The following is a 22,837-nucleotide window of genomic DNA, read 5'->3' on the forward strand; positions in this document are numbered from 1 at the left end:
CTAGTTGATATTAAAATTTTAATAGCATTTAATATATTACTAATTATATACATTTATTGAAATATAATAAGTTTTACATAACTACTGATACTGTAATGTATATTATTATTTTACGTAATACTATTCAATGATTTTATTGTTAAAATATTAATTACACAAAGAGTTATATATATACATATATTAATACTTTTAGTAATAACTCTATCCTATATTATTCTATTGATCATCTATTATAGTTAATGATTAGAAATCAATTTAATTGATCAAATTAAGGCAATTCAATCAAATCAAATTATATATATATGTGATTGATTTTAGATAGATTAATATCATATATATATATATATGTGCGTGCATTAATAGTTATAAATTTATGTAATATTCTATCATATGTTATACTAGCAATACATAATATATTAACTGTTATATATGTATTGTTTATTATATCATGTAATGCTATATCATATCATATCATATAATCTATACTATATTAAAGTTATATATATATGCATTAATAATTTTAAAAATAGATAAATAATCTATTATAGTTAACGATTAAAACTAACTTAAATGACTGAATCGAGCTAATTTCACAATTTAATCAAATCATTTCGATTAAGTAAAATTTAATTTCGGTCCAATTATAATATTTATACTTGGATCTAATCCCAAATAAAAATAACACATCATTTAAAACGTAAACTCAATATAATTTTACTCAACCCCTTTCTTTTGGGAAGAAAAAGGATTATAAAACATTAGAAGAGTCGAGCTTGATATATAATATAACACAACCATGTTTATCCGCCAATAATGACGGTTCTAAACAACTAGGAAGATTACTACAAACATTAAATAACATTGAAAATGAAACTCCATCGGAAAGGGAATCAAGAACAAAATAAATGAAAGACGTTGACGGGCGCCTGATCCAATCTGGCTCAACCTACGGACAACTCTAGTCCGCACAAGGGAAATCCTATTTATTAATCAGATGTAGATTTTGATCAAGCAAATAACTTTACCTAACATTCAAGTCCTACCATTCCATTTCTTTCTTTTATTTTTGTTTTAATAGCGAAGTTATTATTACCTAACATTTAGCTAGACTCTAGACCTAATCTCGCTACTAATTTTTAAAAAAGTAAAGTAAATAGTATAGAAGAGCATCCACAGCATCAATTAGAAAAACCAGCAAAAACAGCAACTCCCCCGGTTGCATCAAACATGGCGTACCAACAGAGGTACAGTATATGGAGATATGCAAAGCAAAAACAGTTGTAAGTTCAAAAGGAATCAAAATGTCCATAAAAACATAGTTACGTAAAACATTCAAAACGTGAACCAAAAATCACACTTCCTTTTTTCTTTTTACCAGGGAACACCAAAAATAGTCATGACATTATACTTGTGATCTTAATGAGTTTTGTTTCTCATCCAAAAAGAGAACATCAAAAAGCTGATGCATAAGAATAGCAGTGTCTTACCCCTTGTACCAGGGAACCTCCCAAAAAATGACATTGAAAATGCGAACCAAAAATCACTTTGCAGTCAAGATCTTGATCACGGATGCAGTCCCAATCCGATGCAGAGCAACAATCGAATCCCCATTTTGGCATAATCCCTTTGCCTTGGCATGCTGAATAGCAAACTCCAATGCTTCCTCTGTTGTCTCTTCATGAGAAGCTCTGGCAGATCCAGCATATAAAACTGGGATCAAACCCCGATACACTAAGCTGTGCCTTGCTGGAGCTTCATCGCTGCACGACCAATCGAACGAATCAGTCTGGATCTCAGGGACAACCATGGATAAAATGGGCATTCCAGGCCTATACTTAGCCACCAGCTTTGCAGTACTTCCTCCCCTGGTTAAGACCAATATAAGAGATGCTTTTGCTGAATTTGCTGTTCTAACAGCTGAAGAAGCCAGGCTTTCTAACGGACTCATTGGCACTAGCGAGTGTTCCATAATCCTTTTGAAGACATCTCCATAATCAAGAGTGCTTTCTGCTTCTACACATATTTTGGCCATGGTCTGAACAGCAAGTTCCGGGTAAGCTCCAGCTGCGGTTTCACCACTTAACATCACACAGTCTGTGCCATCAAGAACTGCATTGGCAACATCAGTGGCCTCAGCCCTAGTTGGCCGGGGAGACTTTATCATGGATTCCAACATCTGTGTTGCAGTGACAACAGGTTTTCCTTGGATGTTACACTTGTAAATCATCACCTTCTGTGCCAGAAATATCTTTTCAATGGGAATCTCCATTCCAAGGTCACCTCGTGCCACCATAAATGCATCTGAATTTGTAAGGATGTCATCAAAATTTGCTACCCCTTCTTGATTTTCAACCTGCCATAGAATTTTAAAGGGAAGAAAACAACCATTGGATCCCACTATTATATGATTTGCTTCTTCAAAAATCTCTGCTAGCAAAATGTAAACAGAATAAAAATCATGTCTAAAATTCTTCAGACATACCTTCGACATTAGAAGAATATTCTTAGCATGCTTTCCAAGCAGCTTCCGAACCTCCACGAGGTCTGATCCTTTTCGAACAAAAGAAAGAGCAATCATGTCAATTTGGTTCGGAACTCCCCATTCCAAGATATCTTCCTTGTCCTTTTCAGTCAAGGTTGGGAGGTCAACAACGACCCCTGGAAGATTAACGTTCTTCCTCTCACCAAGAACTGCAGAATTCTCACAGCGACAGTGAACCAAACCCTTTTGTTTGTCACAAGATAAGACTGTAAAAGAGATTGTCCCATCTGCACAAAGTATGACCATCCCTGGTTTGACATCCTCGGCCAACTTTTTGTAACTCATACTTATCAGTGTCTCATCACCCTTTATGCTATAGTCAGTTGTTATGGTGATTTCTTGACCCTGTTTGAGTTGAATTTTTCCATCCTTAAGAAAACCAGTTCGGATCTCGGGACCCTGGAAGTTTACATACGAAGAAACAGTTACAATTAATCAGCTTTACCATGTTGTAATCAAGACAAAAATCAATAAAATTCCATACTTTATAAAAGATTACGGACACTGGTTGTGCAAATACACAGAGCTCTTCAGATATCCTATGTTTAAAGAAAAAAAGGATAAAGCAGTTTCTGATAGATTTCTATGTTAGTAACAGGGGTATGTTCAGATTCTTTTATGTTTTTCATATATTTGGAGGATCTTGGGAGGCGTTGAACCCAAGCGTTGGCTTTATGAAGAATAATAACGGTGGCTTATAAGCAAATAGCATCAGTCATCAAATCAAAAGTATGCAATCACAAAATCATCATCATTACCATCTATTCTTCTCTAGTTGGCTACCGGGTCAATCACAAAAGAAAACAATCGCAAACATTACCTTTTCGTGGCCGATTATGTTTAAACTTCATAATCGTATGCTAACAAGAGTATGCAATCCCTGAAATATACTAACAAAGGCAGTTGATTCTTGCATAATTGAACTTATGGTCTATTAAAAGGCTAACGTCCTTCGATTTGGCTTAATCTCAAAAGTCGCAAATGGAAGAGTTGGAACTTATCCTTGAGCACTTTTGACTGTTTTCCAAGAAAACTATTGAAGCATACAGATTGAAATTTAGATCTGTGATCCTACTGATGTTGGGAACAGAAGAAACAAGCAGTCGGATCCAAGCAAAAAAAAGGAGCGAAGAGAGGTTAAACTAAAGTAACAAGTGAAATTAAAGGATTAAAAGAAAGAAAAGAAAAAAAGGAATACGAGCCTTAGTATCGAGCATGACGGCGCAGAGAATACCGGTGTTGAGCATAGCTGCCCTGAGATTGTCAAGGGTTTCCTGATGGTAGGCATGAGATCCATGAGAGAAGTTGAAACGAGCGACGTTCATGCCTGCCCTCAACAGCTTCTCGATCATAGGGACGGACCTGGATGCAGGACCCAGAGTGCATACGATCTTCGTCTTGGGCTTCTTCTCCATTTCGAAACCTCCTTCATGGTGGTTATTGATTTCCATTTTTAGTTTCAAAGCAGATGCAGATAGAGATTTGTGGAAAGGTTTTTCCTTTTTCTCCTCACACAGAAGAGTAAAGGTTGAAAATTAGATGAGAGCAGAGAGTCGCGTTTGACGACTTTTGTTTTAGTATTTATTTATTTAAAAAAAAAAGAGCTTTGCTTTGTTGGTTTGGTTTTGGACCTTTGGTATTGCTTGAGGAACAAGGCTGGAATCCCTGCAAAGGCAGAACCTATTCCTTCAATTTCCATTTTTTTAATTGTGATGCATTTTTGAACAACAATAGATTTAGTTGATTTTTGACTTGACATTGGTCATGCCTCATTGGACAGTTTTAGCCTTTCCGGGTTTCCGAGGTTATTGTTATTTGACCCAACAACCATGAAAAGGCGGAGCGACAACTGGAATTTCCCAAGTGGAAACGCTAAGGCCACTACATTCATTCATACATTCGATGTTTCTTTGAGCCACTAAAAATCTCCCTCGTCTCGCCCTTCTCCTGCCTCGTCTTTTAACAGCAGGAATGTCAAATCAGTTGGACAAGCTTTAACACATACCATGGGTCTGAACCAACGCAAACTATGCACCCCTGCCCATAGATTTTTCCTTTTTCCTCAATATTTCGTTTCTTTTATCCTAATAACATAAAAAAAAATCCCAAATAATACTCTTTCTAAATTAATTATCAAAATAACACATATTTTTTTGCGAAAGAAAGAGTTTTCTAAAGGCAAAATTTCATATTTTAATATGAAACTAAAATTATTTTTATCAATTATGAAAATCATAAAATTATTACCGGTTATTTAATTTTATCTTTTTTATCACTAGTAAACTAATAGTGGTAGTTTTTTAAAAGTGATATACCCCAACATTTATATATTGTATCAATTTATTCTTGATTTAAAAAAAGAATTAATCTTTAATATTTATACATTATGTAATTTAATTTTTTTTTATAATTTTACTTTTTTATGTGACTCTTTTTCCTAAACACTAAAAAAATAAATTTGTTAGCTATATTTAATTAAAAAGATACAAAAAATGGGAACACCTAAAAAACCAAAACTAGAAAAGCAAACTAAATTACATAATATGTAAATGTTGAAGGTTAAATTTTTTTAGAATCAAAACTAAATTGACATAATTTATAAATGTTAAGTATTGTTATTATGACAATTTTAAAAGATACTACTGTTAGCTAGTTAGTGACAAAGAAATAAAATTGAATGGTTGAGTGACCATTTTGTATCCTTTTCTTAATTGGGTGACAGATAAATTACTAATCAATACTTGAAAAATTAATAAAAATAAAATAAAATAAAATTTATTTTTAAGGCAAAATTAGTGGTAAATGTTACTTTTAAAAAAATAATAATGAAGTAGATCATTAAATAAATTGATTTTAAGAATTGGCATGGTAAAAAAGACACTCTCGTAAAAAGGATTTTTCATGAAGCACTTTATACTAAATGCGCTTTCCTTTGAGGATCAACTTCTTTATTTAAATGGATAAATGTTTGTGATTTCCATTCAAATGTTTAGGTTTAAATCATTTTCCTTATTTATTTGGGTTTTTTTTAATGCACGTTGTTTCAAGCTTTTTTAAAAAAATAAATAAGCATGTTATTTTCATGTTTTTAATTAATAAACATGTTTTTAAGTTATTTATTTAATTTTATTTTTACTCTTTAACTAATAATTGCTTTATTTATATAGACAAAATAATAAATATGTAATTATATAATGAAAACATGTTTTTTTATATATATTATTATGTTAAATATATATTAATTTAAAAATATCAACTAATTTTTTATTTTTCTTTATATATAATTTTATATATTAAATATTTATTTTTTTCATGTATATTGTAAGTATGAAAATTTTTAATGTTATAAAAATAATTATTTCAAATATTATTATTTTTCACCTACTTATATGTGTATGGTAAATTTGAATATATAAAAATAATTATATTTGAAATAATTATTTGAAATATTTCACATATAAAAATAATTATATTTGAGATATTTATATATAAATTTAAAATAGATATTTAAAATATAAATAATATTACAATAATTTAGAAGTGGTCACAATATTTAGATTTAATTAACACTCTACATTCACTAATTAATAAATAAAATCAAGTTAGAAATTACATATAAAAATAGAATTTCACACAATCTATTGTTATAATATTTAATTTTTAAAAATAATTTTAAAATATTATTTATTTAAATTTAGTCTAATATCAATTATCATGTTTTTAAAATTAAAATTATATATTATTAATGAAACTTCTCCAAATTTATGAAAAAATTTAAGAAACAATTAAATGTAATTTAGTTAATACGATGCATGGGTAAAAAAAAAACTAGTATTTGTAAATTGTAATGTTTATTAATAATATCTAAATATTTTTTATTATTTTAAATTTTATTTAAGTAAGTTTAGTATTTCAAATTTAAAATAAAATTTATATATAGAAGACTATTGAAGCAATTTATAATACTTAATATTATTATTTTTAAGTAATCTTAAAAAGGATTCTTTGAAAAATAGGTACCTAAATTATATAACTTTTTCTATTTAGGTACTTTCTGTGATCACTTTAGGTACCAACAACTAACCCTCATTAAAAAAAAACTCTTTGAACCAATCAAATAATATGTGGTGATCTTTTTAATTAAATAAAATATTTAAAATTAAGATTCGATAAAATTAAATTAAAAATAAAAATATCATCTCTCAATCTCAATCCTTTCTTCCTCATCTTTTCTACAAATTTTTTAAATAAACTCTACTTCAAATTTCTCTTATTAAAACAAACCACCATTAACAATATTAAAATAAAAACTTAATATATTATTTGGTACTCGAGTTTGATACTTTTTTATGAGGTATATGTGCTATTTTTTTTATTCAATATGATACTTGTATTTGACAAAAAATATAAATTTTATTACCCAAAAGTAACAATGTTAACCTTTTAGTGTTTAATTTGAGTTATAAGATTGATTTGATAAAAAATAATTACTAATATTATTATGTTTTATTTTTTAATGATTTTTTAATAGAATAAATTTAATATTAATTGTGAATTTGTTGAATTTTATATTTAAATTGTCAAATACAATATCACAGATGTGATTTGATTTAGATTTTAAGGTTGATTTGATGAAAGTTAATTGTTACTATTATTAGTTAGTCAACATTATTAAATCTAAACCCCGAATTAAACACTAAAAAGTTAATATTATTATCTTTAAGTACCAAAACATATAATGTAATACCCTTAACTTGTCTTCAATCAAATGACATCATAAAACCATTTAAATATTAGTTTAAATACCAATATTCAATCCACACATTAAACATAACATATATATATACTTATAGACCTTAATCGACTTATAAAACCTTAAAAATAGTTTGGAAACAATTAAAGACTAATTTGAAATAAAACAGAAAAAACATGAAAAAAGTTGAAAACTTTGAAAACAGGGGCAACAAAAAAATAAGAACTTGCATGATTCTTTTTCTATGACATATATGGGACAACAAAAATTGAATGATATTGTCACATCCCAAAAATAGGGGGTTAGTAGAATTAGGCTTGTGGATCGAGAAAGACTGGTCATGCCATAATTCTTGAGATTATCTGTGCATTTTTAGGAGATAAATGAGGTATTAGTTTGTTGATTAAGTGTTAATGAAATGTTCTTTAAAACCCAAGTTCAAATCCCTATTGTTGCACCATTTTTATTATTTTGCAAAATTTGCATCAAAAGAAGCATGGAAGGGCTCAAAGTAGCATATATTGTGGTAAGTTTAGACATATTCGTCACATATATAACACAATTAAACACTTGCTCTCAAATGAAGTAATTTCGATTGATTATGTAAAATTAAGGGAAAATATTGTGAATTCGTTAACGAAAAATTTAACAAGAGAGACGAGGTATAATTCATTACGGGGACGGACCTAAAAAGCCTTTAAAAAAAATAAAAAAGTGTTATAATGGTAACCTTACCTAATTAACTGGAGATTTCAAAATCTAAATTTAAAGGGAAAACTAAGTCATATTGCACTTTTAGTAGCACTTGGAAGTTATTATTATTTCTTGTCTACTCCTGTGGTGAAAAACAAAAGTGCTAACTACAAAGTGATAAGGATGAGTTGTAGCCTTAATGATTCTTATGGCTTGGTTTCCAATTGGGGTATATAAGCAGAATACTCTTAATGAGAAATTACTTATATGAATGAGAAGTGTGACCGTTTCTTTGAGAATTCCTAAAAGACGAAATTCTCTAAAGCATTCATGAAAACAAGAGGTGTTCAGGGCCAAAATGAGCACAATCATGAGAACAAAAGAATTTCAAAGCAGAAGCTATGTGAGTATTTGTCTTGCTTTACACTAAAAGGGTAGATAATTCAAGACATCAAATTCACTACTTAGCCGAGTAAATCAAATCCTTCACTAAGAAAAGTTCAAAGCCAAAAGTTACTTTTCCTGTTGTAGTATTCTTCCAATACAAATTTCTCTCTGCAAATCTTTGAGTCTTATTACTGGTAAGAAGATTTTCGTTCATGTGAGGGTTGATGAAAATAGAAAATCTATGTGTATGATACAATACTTTGTTTCCCTAAAGTAACCTTAGTTCAAGATTTAGTTTACTATTGGCTTTGAAACAGAGATTATTGAACACAAATGTAGGTTTAAACCATTGTCACCTACATTATGTATATATTTGAAAATTAATTAAATATTTTTATTAAAATATGTGGGGGATTGTTGGATTATTTTAACCAATATATATATATTAAAAGAAACTACTTCTTTTAATATCAAAGGAAATTAAGGAAAAAACATTTAATGTAAGTTTAATTAGTATTAACTTGCATTTTTCTTTTAAATATAATTTATTTCAATTTATTTTTATTAAATGCTTTTAAATTCAATATTGGTTTAAGAAAAAAATTGCTCCCACCCAGTAGTATAAATAGAGGTTCATCTTCTCTATTTATTTATCCATTTTTAAAAGCTAAGTAAAAAAAAAAACATCTTTAATTGTTTTAGCTGAGGATTATTATTGTTAATCCTTGACAATAATTTTAAAATTTCTATTTATCAAGTCTATTCCTGATTAGTAAGTGTGCAATTTACAAATAAATTTATTATTATTATAATTATGATTATTTAATTTTAACAAAATTTATGAATAAATAAAATATATATTTATTATTAATTTTTTTCCTAATAAAATATATATTAAAAGATACCAAAAGAAACATATTTCTCTAAGATTTTTCTTCACCTAAGAATAGTAATATAAATGTCTAAGGAATTTGTTTAAGTTATAATTTAAAAAGCTAAAATACAAGATTAGAATGCGTAGAGTTAGAAATCTTAAATGATGTCATTATGAGCTAGAGTATATATGCGTTGTACTCTTTTTTTCTTAATTGAAGTTTTGTCTAATTAGATTTTCTTGGTAAGATTTTTAATGAGGTAACATATCATATATATTAAAGACTTTTATCTTAGGTTTTGACGAGACAAATTATTTATCAATAGGATATTCATTTGAATAAAAACTTTGTTGTCCATTAATGTTAGAATCCTATGCCATGCATAATTGGGTTAATTATATCGTTAGTCACTTTAAATAGGGGCTATTTCTATTTTGGTCATCTCAATTTTTTTTTGTTAATTTCATCATTCAAAAAAGAAATTGATAAAATTTGTCACTCTAATGTTAAATGGTAACGAAAGATTAACGATGTATTTATGCGAAAAATTTTGGGATGACGAAAATAGGAACAACTCTTATTTAAAATGATTGATGGGTAGTTTACCCTAATTTTAGATTAACTAACATGAAAATGCACCTTCAGTCTTTTGTTACCATTTAATGGTGGAGTGACCAATTTGATCACTTAATATTTTAGGTGACCGAATTAACATAAAAATAAGTTGGAGTGATTAAAATAGGACCGATTTTGTTTTATGTATTTCTATAACGTGTGAATTAAGTGACACCCAAATTTTATAATGGTGTAAATTGATATACATGTTTCATTAATTTATAAAAACATATTTATTTATTGAGCTTATAGTGCACATATTTTGAAGGAAAAAAGGGAAACAAACAAGGCAGGAGGATTAAAGAAGAAAAACGTTTATTAATCGGCCTAGTTATTGTCAATCACCGTATTAAGCCAAATATATGGAAAGTTGGAAAGGGCTCAAACTTGCAATGCTGAAAGTGACTTCTTATTAGATGGTGAAATCATCGGAATTATTGACAAGGACGACCAGTGGACTTCTAACATGGTGGAAACCATCCGACCAAACTATTTCTCCAAAATCGTATCTTCCTTCTGACTTTTTCAATGGCTTCAGAGTGACGTAATACGACTTTTCTTGCTTGGAGGGCGAAAAAATCAGCACCCTGGGCCAGATCACCACCTCCACCCCATCAGGCTCCTTGGCAACACCGAAATAAACTGTAGTTTTCTTCCCACATCCCACGTTTCTCACGGTCCTTTTGATGGTGATGGGGGATCGGAGATTCGGGACGCTAATGGATGGGTAATTTATATTGGCGTTTGGTCCATGCATGTTCTTGCAGTTGGTATCGACCCCGGAAGAGGGCAGAACTATCCTCTCTATTTGTTCTTGGGTGTATCCCGTGTTGCAGAGGAAGAGAATGTAATCACTGGTTTTCATGTCGTAAATAAGCCCTGGGTCCATTGCTTTTAAAGGGTTTATGTGGCCGGCACCCATATCGAAAGGGGTTGAACCTGCCATTGATCCACCAGCTAGAATGCTATCATGGCTTGCGTCTCTTGTATAAGCTGGGAAGGGCAAAATCATTGTCAGGGTACCCCAAATTTCTCTGTTTTTCACTTACATCATGAGAAAAAATAATAATGATAAAAAGTTCGTTAATCATATTCATCCCCTTATCTGCCATTGCCGTTGACTTGTGAGCATTTTAGGCATTAATGAAGATGTACAGCGGTGAAACATGACTACTTACAGGAAATGGAAAGATGTTAATTGCATCACATTCGGATCAGTAAGATCAAATGGTGATAAAGCGCTCAAACCATGGCAGTGATGGTGGATACGAAGAACAAGTTCTCTTGCTAAAAAGTAAAAACTTGTGCCGTATTTGTTTGATACCTGTGGTCATGATGGCAGATCTAGTGGCAGCAGGCGACCACCCTGGATGGACAGATTTGAGAAGAGCGCCCACTCCTGAAACGTGAGGACAAGACATCGATGTTCCCGACTGAAAATTCCATCGCACAAGGCGGTCATCGCTCGGCTGTAAAGTTGGAGGAGTTTGTGGTGGCCATGCTGCTAATATGTTGATTCCTGGAGCAGTGATGTCTGGCTGCAGTTACATAAAAACCAAAAAGAAGAAAACCTGCAGTTATTATTCTAATCATCATCTGGCCTGTTTCTTCATTACCACTGAAAGTAATCATTCATGTCAAACGTAAAATTAATTAAAAACAATCGAACACTTAGCAACAACATTGAAACCTTTTATTCCTTTTGCTTTCAAATGCGAAAGTTGTGCATACCTTGAGAATGTCAGGTGATATTGAGCTTGGCCCTCTGGAAGAAAAGTACACTACGGTTGGCGCAGGTGACTTTCCAATGATTGTTTTACTCGGTGATATCTGAACTACAGGTAGCCTGAATTCAACAAAGATTTCATGATAGAAACCCTTTCAGCACATGACAGAAATAATTGTAAGACATGTTTACTGTATATATATATGTCAAGGAAGGAGAATAGAAGATGTGCATAGTTTCTGTTCTTTGGTTGAGATAAATTTGCATACTTGAGGGATTCTGCCAGATAGTTCCCTATTATAGTCCCCTGGTTAATGTCAACATGCAGTGTAGGGATATCATCGTCGACATCCGCAATTGGCTTGGTAAAGGGTTCGGCAAAGATCAAACCCAATCCTTTTGCTGTTTTAACGGCTACTTGTGCTATTTCATACACTAGTCCTGGAGTGTAAAAGCATAGGACTACTCTCCCAGTAGCTAGTTTTCGGTTCCAGTTCCCCAAGCTGCACACTCTGCACATAGAACACATATAGCAATTTCATGCAAGGGAAGTTTGAATTGATTATTTTCTTCAAATGATTAACCCTTTGTACTTTTGCATACAACACACACACACACATATATATATATATCACTGACAGATTCAGGTAAGAGAGAGAGATCACCCATCAACAAAATAAGTGATTGCATTCGCCAGTCTGCCTTTGATTTCTTTGCTGATTATGCTTTGTCCCTAAGGAATTAAGATTAAATCAGTACAAGTAATACCATATGCACATAGTAGATAAAGGGAACGGCTTGGCACAAGTTGGTGATTTAATGTTCATGGCATGCCTCAAATGGTAATGGAACCTAATCTTGATTCTTTTTTGTCTAAAATAATTCCTTTGTTCCTTGAGAATTTATTTGGTTTGATCTTACGAGCTTACTATCTTTTTTAGAGTGTTTTGGTGTACCCCTGTGCTGTTTTGCTCTCAAAGGCATTATTGCAGGATTATGGATCATCTTTGGGAACTTTGTCTCTAAGTTTGACTTTAGTGTTTTCATAGTTTATATTTTGTTAAGCATTGAACTTTTTTCTTGGCTTGTTTAGCTTTGGCTAGTGCTACAATCTCTTTGTTTTAATAAAACTCATTTTTTATTTGTAGGAATTGTAGGTTTTGGCGAAAGATCATATCAGTTACCATTATGGTGAAGTTACTGTCAAGGACAATTTCAGTTGGAAAACTTCTATCAATAGTTGAAGCAGCTACGCAAAGGGACCATGGTGCAACATTTTGGACTAGAGATGGCTCTGGACCATCATTCCCTGCAGAGAACACTACAGCAATACCAAGTTGCATTGCGTGGAATGAGCCAATATCTGCACTTGATGCGAAGAATGGGGACAAAGGAGGCGTTGCACCAAATGAGGCTGAGATTACATGAACTCCGTCATGCAAAGCATCATCAAAAGCTGCTAAGATATCAGCTTCTGTACAACTCCCTACACCATTTATGCCCCAGCATATTTTGTACACTGCAACCCTTGCCCAAGGTGCGCCACCTCTAGCAGTACCTTGGCCAATTCCAAAGAAGCTAGCATTTTTTACCATAGACCCTGCTGCTGTAGAAGCGGTATGCGTTCCATGACCAAGAAAGTCTCTTGCTGATCTATATTCAGGGTTACCGCTCATGTTAAGAGGCCCATACTCTTGTTCAAACCCTTTGAGATAGTAACGTGCACCGATTAATTTGCGGTTACATGCTTTTGCAGGCTCAAACTTTTCTCCTTCAACGCATACTCCTTTCCAAGATGATGGAATTGGTCTCATGCCAGGCTTTTCCTGGAAACTTTCAGATTCTGGCCATACGCCTTAAAGATTGAAAAACATTACAGACATATAAGGCAGGATGCCATTGAATATTACAGTATCTTTTTCTCTTTCTTTCCTTTTATACAACAATAATCTGTTTACATTTGTATAAAGAAGGAAGCTACTAACTAGTGCAGGGAAAGAGTTTATTTGAACTTGATATATAAATGAGGGAATATGTATATGCTGGTTGAATACCTGTATCAAAGATCCCAACAACTACGTCTTGGCCGTTGGTGAATTCCATCGGAGTAACTAGAGTTTCATCCAGAGTAAGGCCAAGAAAATCCCAGCTTCTTGTTGTGTGCAACTTTAGTGTCTTGCTCCTGAAGACTGATACTACTCTGTCCATCCCTGCACGCAATATTTTCTTTTCATTGCAACAATTCTTACTTATCAGAAATTTACTTCAGGAACTAGCAAGCTTTATATATTATATATAAAATGGAAAAGTTAGCTAATTACTAGCCAATATGGTTGCTTGAGATGAACTGAGCTTTGCTGAAAACCCCGAGAAACTATTGCTGTAGCTATAGAGGATGGACCGCTTGGCATCTTCTTCACTGAAAGAAATTAAGTTAGAGAAGGAATTTTGTAGATTAAGTTAGAGTATTAGAAGCAAAAACCTGGCAAACACGTCAGAGAGGACTTGAATATGAAGCTTGGAAGTCAGTATGGGGTCATGGAATTGGTTGATGCCTAAATAAACTATGTAAACCTGCATGGATAAAATAACATGAGATTAGTCAGATATTGAGATGATCATTTAAGTGGAAGAAGCACTTTATTGGGTATAAAATTACATGAGATGTGGATGTTGTGTGAGCAAAATAAAGTGAAACTGCAAGGAATAGGACCCAGAAGGATTGAAGATGACAAGTAGCCATTGTCTTCTATTGAATAACCATAATGGTGGTTTGGGGTTAAATAGTGTAGTAGAGGACATAACTTTGAAAAATTGGTGGCCGGCCAAAGGATCGATGGTTATAGTGCGTGTTCTTGAAGGCTTTCAAAGCTGCAACAACACTGACATACCTCTTTTAATTCATCATTATATTTTCCCTTCAAAGTTAGTTGACAAAGATGAAATTAACAATCCCAATGGTCCTCTCACCACTTTGATATTCCTACTTGTCTAGTGTTGCACCTATATACATCAATGATCTTAGGTTAGAATTAAAAGTAAAGACTACCTTCATAAAGCTCCACCATATACCATGAATACCATAGAGGGCAATGCATGTGCCCTTCATCATTCTCTAGAATAATACCTTTGCACCAGCTTCACCTTTTTTATCTTTATAGTTGATTAAGCGACTGAGATAACTGCAATTTATCTCGTACCATTTGAAGGCATGTGTTTCATTTATAAATTAGCTTAGAAAAACTTTCTGCTTTCCTACTAATTCTACAAGTACCCGAAAACTATGCCCAAATCTAGTTGCTATTATGCATCATTGAAATCAATGTAATTATGAGACTAGCATAAATGTTGCAGAATTGTCATTATTTCAATTTCTTTCTCTTTTCCTCGAAGTGTAATAGTCCTGTTTTTGGTCTTTTCTACATCATTTGAGCCACTTTTTTTATGAACCATGAATAGTGCCTTAACCTGGTGATGCTTGGAAACGGGAATTTCCTTAGGTTATAGACTGCTTTAGTAAGGTTAATGAACATCTACAAGAAAGGGTATGTTCAGACTTGTACCAAATGCTTCCCTTTGAGTAGAATAATTAAGGCTCCTTTTAAGTTCATTCTTTCCTTGTAATCCAACTAAACTATAATCATCTATATGTTGTATGTGCTTCAATTATACCCCTATACATGAAGAGGGCAAAGCTTCAAAGATGGAGTCAACCTAACCTAGCTATTTTAAGAATGAGAATGTCATCTTGTGTGGTTGTCGAGACTTACAAAAATAAAATCGTATTAAAAAAATACAAATTTAACAAATTGTACCGAGCAAATCATTTCTATATAAATTAGTAATAACTTTTATCTTTTCAAATAAAAACAAGTAAAGTAAATAAAAAGAGGGAAACTCGTTTTAATTATTTCCCTAATCAGTAAACAACTTTAATACTTACGCTTAGGGTTTAGCTTGCTGATAGTATTAAAAACGAGAGAGACCTAATTCTAACCAACAAATACACACAAACAGAGTTTATTTAAACTAGATGACATGCCCACATAACATAAAATGCATATTTATCTTATATCCAACTAGGTTGTTTGCTACTAGTATTAGAATCAATAAAACAACTATAAATTTAACAATTCTAATTAATAAATGAATGCCACCCAGTTACAAAGGTGAGTGCCTTGGTCACTTATCAAAGCTCTCAAGATACAGAACTTGAAAAAAAAAAAAAGATTTGACAAAATCTACAACAACTTTAACATTGTTAGTTCTAGTTGCCTTAGTTTCAACGCACTTTGAAATACAATCAATCACTAGAATAATGTATAAATTACCTTGAGAGGGAGGAAAAGGTCTCATAAATTCAATGCCCCATTCATAAAAAACTTCACAAGTAAAGATAGATGCAATGGCGGAGTCAGGGGTGGTAGGGGCTCCGATCCCCTAAGATGGAAAATTTTTTATTTAGATCTTTTATAATTTATAAATTTTAAATTAGTAATAGTAAAATTATACTTTAGTCTCCAAAATAATAAAATATTAATTTAATCATTTAAAAATAAAAAAATATATATAGACTATTAAAATGATGAAATTGTATTTTTATTATGATGAAAATATACAATTTAGTTCCAGCCTTCTCCTAAAAAAACTTTCTGACACCGCCACTGGATAGATGTAAGTGACATTTGATCTCTATGTCCTAGATTTCTGAATCTCTGGAAATTTTCACATGCTTCTACAGAACATATAAGAGTCGCGAAATAAAGTTGGCCAAAAGAGTCTGCAATCTAGTATCTTACGAGCAGTTCTCTTAGTACCAAAATGTCCCCCACAAGCATATGTGGAATTGAATTATAAAATAGAAGGGCCTAAAATATGCTAATGTATGAAAATCGGACACTAAACAAGCAAACTTAACTAAAAACATTATATTTCACTTAAAGGTTAATAAAAAATAAAGCAGTAAGAGTCTAAAATATATGAATTATAAGTACTTATCACATCTAGTCGATAAAATTGTTAACGTTGACAAAAATACTAATTTACAACAAAAGGGAAAAAAAAGAACATTATGCACTCGTTGAATCATTTCTTTGGTAGATTTTTTGCTAACGTATCGCTTAAATTGTGTTCCAGTGCTGAGTAATCAGAAGTTCATATGGTCAAAAGCCTAAACTTACGAAGCACGTTTAATCTTCTGTACATACTTCACATCATTTAGGTTTTCACTTTATGAACACTCAGAGTTCCCTTTTTTACTGCTATAACTTCGGTTTTTTTCATGGCAGCCCATAATATTGCATCTTAATGCAACATTATAGTTGATTCAAGTAAAACAGCCATTGTTTTCACTAGCAACAACAATAGGTTTACAATTCCTTAGGGAATTATAATAGTAGCATAGCTTGTGTTGTTAAACTTTTCACTTTTTTATCTTCTTTTCTTTTGTCTAAATTCATGTGCACTTTAAGCTCAAAGTTTCTATACAACTCCCCGGACAAAAGATCTTTTTTCCAATGTACATATTTTTTGCTGAATTGTTATCAACCCAAACATTTGCACTCATTTACTCCTGAAAGTATGAAAGATTAGCAGTCTGCAAGTAATTCTATTCTTTTTAGCCTAAGATATGACCACCTTATTTCCCATCTTGGTTAAAATGGATTCAATGGTGTTGGCTACAGAATGGCAGCCAATATAGTCACAATTTCCACCATCTTGATTCATGTTCATGTACATATAGTTTAACCTCTTAACTAAATACAACCCTTCAAACTCAAATGGATATTTCTTATTTACTGAATGTATACTTTTTTTGGCTTGACAGGTGACTTATTCAATCATCCTTGTTGAAACGCATACCTGGGATCTGATGGAATTGGTCATGGAAGCAGTGACATCTAACTGTTCGGCTTGTCAGGATTTCACAAACAAAGGAGAGCCAAAATGATGAAAACAGAAAGGTAAGAATTATCATGCATATTTATCTGAAATAACACGTCTCTTTGTTGATTACTGATGAAGTGGTTCTCATAGGAAAAGCGGAATCATTTTCTGCTAAAAGAAGTTTACAATTGGTTTATAACAAGAGTTTACATTCTTGCTTAAGTCCCACATGCCTAATCAATCTCTTATATATATATACATTTCTTATGTGGAAGAGAACATCACATACCTGTTGGAATTTATCTGATATACACCACGTGGAGAGCTGTTTTGTCGTAGTTTAACCTGTTGCAGATTATTGATTATCCAGGGCAAATACTAAATCCCCAATTGATTTGGTTAATTTGTTTTGTCATTCGGATCCAATACTGATGTCGTGCTTAATCACCCACGGCATTTATGTTTTAATCAATTGTATTTGGATTTTTTAGGGAATAAATGAGAATTTTAATTACAGATAAGTATACGATTACAATGTGTTAATGGAAGTATCTATTTTCATTACTATCGTGTCAGAGAAATCAGCTTATCATATTTGAAAGATTGACAATTTATTGAAATAAAATTTTGAGCTATACTCGTGGAATGATTCAAGGCCATCAATGAAGATTAATTCTCCTTGAGAAACATATATTGGAGACTGTATTAGCTCAATTGTACCAAATTCATTGGATCAATGATGTTGGATTAAGGCAAAACTTGACGACTTATCTTCTAATAGCCCTTCTTACTTTGGTCATTATTATATTATATTTAGCTATTTTAGGTGTGGTTTAAAACTAATTGTGATTAATCTTTAGGGTAATCTATAAATATAGTCACTTTTGTTTGCCTCAGGTTACATTTTAGTCACTTATGTTTGAAATGTTACGTTTTAGTCACTTATGTTATTATTTTGTTACGAAGTGATCATTCTACCGTTAAGTTCCGTTATCTCTCTAACGGTAATCCTACGTGGCAGTCTAACTAGATTTTAGGTGCCAACTTGGATTTCTAAATGGGATGAAAATAGATTTTTAATTAAAAATTTTAATTAATTAAAATTTTAAACCTAAACCTTAACTAAAAAACTGTTCATCTCCTCTTTTTAACCTGCACATTTCAAGCCAAATCCTGAAGAAGAATGCACTAATTAAAGAGAGGAAAACATAAAATAAATTTGAATAAAGCCATGCGGGAGATAACCAATATAAATAATATTATAGAAATGATCTTAAAATGGAAGGAATGGCCTTTTTGGGAACTATTAGACAAAAAGGCAGCAATGGAAGTGAAGTGCATCCTTGCAGGAGCTAGTAGGAAATTGATACAAAGTTTTCAAGTGACGGAAATCAATAACATGCATTATGAATGGTACAAACACAAACTATCTCCAAAATAATACCCACGATAAGAATAGGATAAATACACAATGGGTGAGCTGATAACTATTTAAACAAAGGTTTCAAAGTTGTACCTATTAGAGTGTATTAAAGGAATAAGAAAAGGCAAGCAAAGAACAAGGTATTTTTAGGACAGATAACAGCACAGCTAACATGATACTCATCATAGCATTCAGCAAAGCCCCAAAGGTGCATCTTAGCATTCTCTAACTCCAAGGTTTTACATGGCCGAAAAGAATCCAAGGTTTTACCAGCAAAATAAACAAGAAATAGTAGCTCAGTTCTAAATTTCGAATGCATATATTTATTGGGCTTGGTCATTATGTCATAAGCTTTTAGGTCAAGAAAATCACATTCGATTACCAATGCATGGCTATTAGTCATGTCACTGCATCTCCCTACCATTGTTCTTACTTTATTCATCATTTTATCTCTCAATAAGGTATGCGAACTGCCATTGTTAACAAAAGAATCACAACAAAAAAATAAAGGAGAGATTTCCGTCAAAAGTTTTTCAGAAACAAAGACAGGAGAAGTGAATAGCTGGCAAATAAGTGTAAAGTATCCTAGCAAGAAACTATCATAAAATGATAGCTTGTGCAGAGAAAAGAAATTACTAGAACAAGTCCAATTATATTTGTTGGGTTTCCATAATACACTGGAACTCTACTATGACCCACTGCCATTACTTTTTTTTCAAAAAAAAAAAAAAACATAGAAAAAAAGAAGAGACGGAAGAAAAATTAAAAAGAGGAGATGAACAGTTTTTTTAATTAAGGTTTAAGTTTAAAAATTTTAATTAATTAATTTTTTTAATTAAAAATCTATTTTCATCCTATCTAGAAATCCAAGTTGGCACCTAAAATCTAGTTAGACTGCCACTTAGGATTATTTTTAGAGAGATAACGGAACTTAACAGTAGAGTGATCACTTCGTAGCAAAATAATAACATAAGTGAGTAAAACGTAACATTTCAAACATAAGTGACTAAAATGTAACCTGAGGCAAACAAAAGTGACTATTTTTGTAGATTACCCTAATCTTTATATGTTAACAAGTTTAAAAACAATTTATTTATTTGAGAGATTTGTATAGGTTTATGTACACAAAATTAAGAGCACTTATCAGTTTATTGAGGAACTTTATTTGAGTGAGTGCATTTGAGTTAGTAAAACTTTTTGTTGTTAATTTTACAAGCTAAGTTCTTAGGGGAAGAACTTAGTGGTGAGAGGTTTAGTTTTTGAAGTACAAGAGTGATGATTCTTCATTGGGGTGTGTTAGAATTAGGATCATCGATTGTATTAAGTTCAAAGACAATAAATTCATCTCACTATAGTAGATATAGGGAAACTAAACTGTGAAAGCAATTTTGTTGTTCCTTGTTTTTATTGTTATAGTTATAGTAGAAATACCCACTTTCAGTGTCACTTATGCTTAAACTTTATTTCTTGCAGTTTAGCCATTAGTTCAAGTCTCAACATAATATATATACATATATATATATATATATAAGCTCAAGTTTGAAGAAATTTTTGAACTAACAAGAATACTATTTATTTTTCATCTTATTATTAAATTAATTTTAAAAATAATTATAATTTAATTTAAAATTATTAGTTAAAAAATTGTGCTAATGTTAAAATAAAGTTATTACTTAAAAAGAACTCTAAGTATAAAATATGAGTAAAAAAATTATTGATGAAAATAGAAATGGTTAGCATTAATAATGAAAATAGAGATGGTTAGCATTAATAAGTTGGAATTATATACAAAAAAATTAAGCATTAAAGTAATTGTTCTTTGAAGAGGCAATATTGAATCGTATTCGAATAACAATGACATTGGAGAGTGATTAAAGATTATTCTTTCGTTTTTTTTTTTATCTATTAGGTCAAAAATATTTTGTGGGTTTGCTTTGAAAATAAAACCAAATTTCAATCATTTCTTTAATCACTATTAATAAATGTGCTTATTAAATTAGTGTAAACATCTTTTGTATTTATAATGAACTATTATTATAATTGTTATAAGTTGCTTTACCTAATTTTATTATGGTTAAACTCTACCTTTAGTCACTAAACTATAGGTAAGTTTTCATTTTGATCATATAATTTTAAAAAGTTACAATTTGGTCACTGAATTATTTGAAAATTTTCATTTAATTCACTAAACTACTCAAAAGTTTTTATTTGAGACACTAGGTTGTTAAGTTTTTTTTTTAAATTTTGCCAGCGAGCTCGAAACTATGATTTAATGATCAGTATGGTGGATCAATACCCATCAACAAGTAGAAGAACATACCTTAGGTCCAAGTTGATTTGACGGTCAGTGTCGAAGATCAAAGAAAAAAGTTGTTTGAATTTTGTTTCCTAGATTCATGACATCTAAAGTTGTTTCATGAAAGAAAACTGAACTGTAGAAGAGAAGGGGAAATAATATTTTTGATTGATGCAAACAGTGTGAACAGAAAAATTCATATAACGTCAATTTTAACAACCTACTAACTTAAATGAAAACTTTTTTGTAGTTCAGTAACCAAATTGTAACTTTTTTTAGTTAAGTAACCAAAACAAAAACTTATCAATAATTTAGTGACTAATGATGTATTTACCCTTTTATTATTTTTCAAATTAATATTATAGTTTAATTTCTTATATAGTTCCAAATTTGTATATTATTTTAAAATTAAGAGAAATTATCTTTAATAAGTAAAAATAATTAAAAATAAGTTATTTAAAAACTAATTAAGATTTAAATGTATAAAATCACATTCAACACATGTGATGGAAAAGCTTTTGAATTGACGAAAATGCCTTTATTTTCCATCATATTGTTAATTTTACATTTTAAAATAATTATAATACTTAATTTAGAATTATTAGTTAAAAATGAAATAAAATAGAGGGTGTGATAATTATGCATTTAAAAATAATTATAATTTAAATAGAGTTATTATTTTAATAGAATTCTAAGTATATTAATTATTAAATTATTAATTTTATAACATCTCTTGTTAAACCTAAAGATATTAATTTTAGGTAATTTTCAAAAATTTTTATACACTTAGAATAATTTTATGAAGATAAAAAGCTCTAAAAAGCCTTTTAAAACTCATTTTGGTTTAACTTGGGTTGTAGTTCATGTTGGAAAAAACTCCGGTTTGAATTTTTTTTTCTTGCACAACAGAAAATTAAAATTTTGAAAACCGACTTGGTTTATGATATTTATAACAATAAATCCTCGATTGAATTCGTACTTGTGTTTTCGGATAGGTGGATCTTTTTTGTTCATGACTTTCAACCAAATGATCTTCTACGCTATTCTTGTACCACGAATCGCTTCAACTGTGAGCTCGAACAAATCGAATCAAATATAAAACTAGAAATATTTTATTTACTTTTAGTGGGAAAGTAAATCTCTCTAAATTAAACCAGTAGCATTGCAATTCCATAAAATAAAATTTATTCTTAAAATAAATTTCCACTATTTTATGCGAGAATAGCAATATTGAAAACTTCAAATAAACTACTACTTTCCTCTTTCTGTTGTGATTTGAAGCTTACCAGTACCATCTATTTATAAAGAAGGTTGGTAGAATCCTAGTTGAAGTGGTAGAATACAAATAATATTATTTTAATAGAAAAATCCTAGTTGAAGTGGTAGAATACAAATAATATTATTTTAATAGAAAAAATCTCTAACTCCTTATTATTTAATGATAGGGGCAACAACCCTAGATAGGAATACTAGGGTTTGACATCCTATGTATTCCATAAAAGGGGAGTTGAATCTCTCCTGTATTGGATCCGATTATATTTGTTTCTTGGATTTTAACCTAACACTTTATAATTTAATCCAACTCAGTACATGTTTTTCTATTTCCCAAATTAAATATTATTTACTCAATTAATTTAAATA

The 22,837-nt window shown here is 30.9% G+C and overlaps 2 protein-coding genes and 1 long non-coding RNA gene across 4 annotated transcripts; 1 reads left to right on the forward strand and 2 right to left on the reverse strand.

Annotated features, from left to right (window-relative positions):
- Nucleotides 1-1,281: 1,281 nt before the first annotated feature.
- Nucleotides 1,282-4,097, reverse strand: LOC107963806 (pyruvate kinase, cytosolic isozyme-like). The gene is made up of 3 exons (NM_001327740.2): nt 3,745-4,097; nt 2,483-2,941; nt 1,282-2,353 (listed from the first exon to the last, which is right to left on the reverse strand). Exons 1-3 carry the CDS (start codon nt 3,991-3,993, stop codon nt 1,541-1,543), a joined length of 1,521 nt encoding a protein of 506 aa, NP_001314669.2. The 5' UTR covers nt 3,994-4,097; the 3' UTR covers nt 1,282-1,540.
- A 6,066-nt stretch (nt 4,098-10,163) lies between these two features.
- On the reverse strand, nt 10,164-14,855 carry LOC107963808 (subtilisin-like protease SBT3.18). 2 transcript variants are annotated; one of them, XM_016900287.2, is made up of 10 exons: nt 14,251-14,855; nt 14,074-14,165; nt 13,913-14,010; nt 13,646-13,801; nt 12,776-13,446; nt 12,257-12,324; nt 11,861-12,103; nt 11,597-11,711; nt 11,190-11,403; nt 10,164-10,858 (listed from the first exon to the last, which is right to left on the reverse strand). In XM_016900287.2, the coding sequence occupies exons 1-10, from the start codon at nt 14,332-14,334 to the stop codon at nt 10,278-10,280; spliced, it is 2,322 nt and encodes a 773-aa protein (XP_016755776.1). In that variant the 5' UTR covers nt 14,335-14,855; the 3' UTR covers nt 10,164-10,277. The 2 variants fall into 2 exon arrangements, with proteins under 2 accessions (XP_016755776.1, XP_040962144.1); XM_041106210.1 differs by lacking the exon at nt 14,251-14,855 and having other exon boundaries at nt 13,646-13,817; nt 14,074-14,169.
- On the forward strand, nt 12,098-13,517 carry LOC107963809 (uncharacterized). Its single transcript, XR_001702037.2, has 3 exons — nt 12,098-12,433; nt 12,740-13,208; nt 13,348-13,517. It is a non-coding gene; the product is annotated as an uncharacterized lncRNA (long non-coding RNA).
- Nucleotides 14,856-22,837: the final 7,982 nt, after the last annotated feature.

This window comes from Gossypium hirsutum, chromosome A03 (assembly GCF_007990345.1).
Source record: "Gossypium hirsutum isolate 1008001.06 chromosome A03, Gossypium_hirsutum_v2.1, whole genome shotgun sequence".
Taxonomy (NCBI): Eukaryota; Viridiplantae; Streptophyta; class Magnoliopsida; order Malvales; family Malvaceae; genus Gossypium; species Gossypium hirsutum.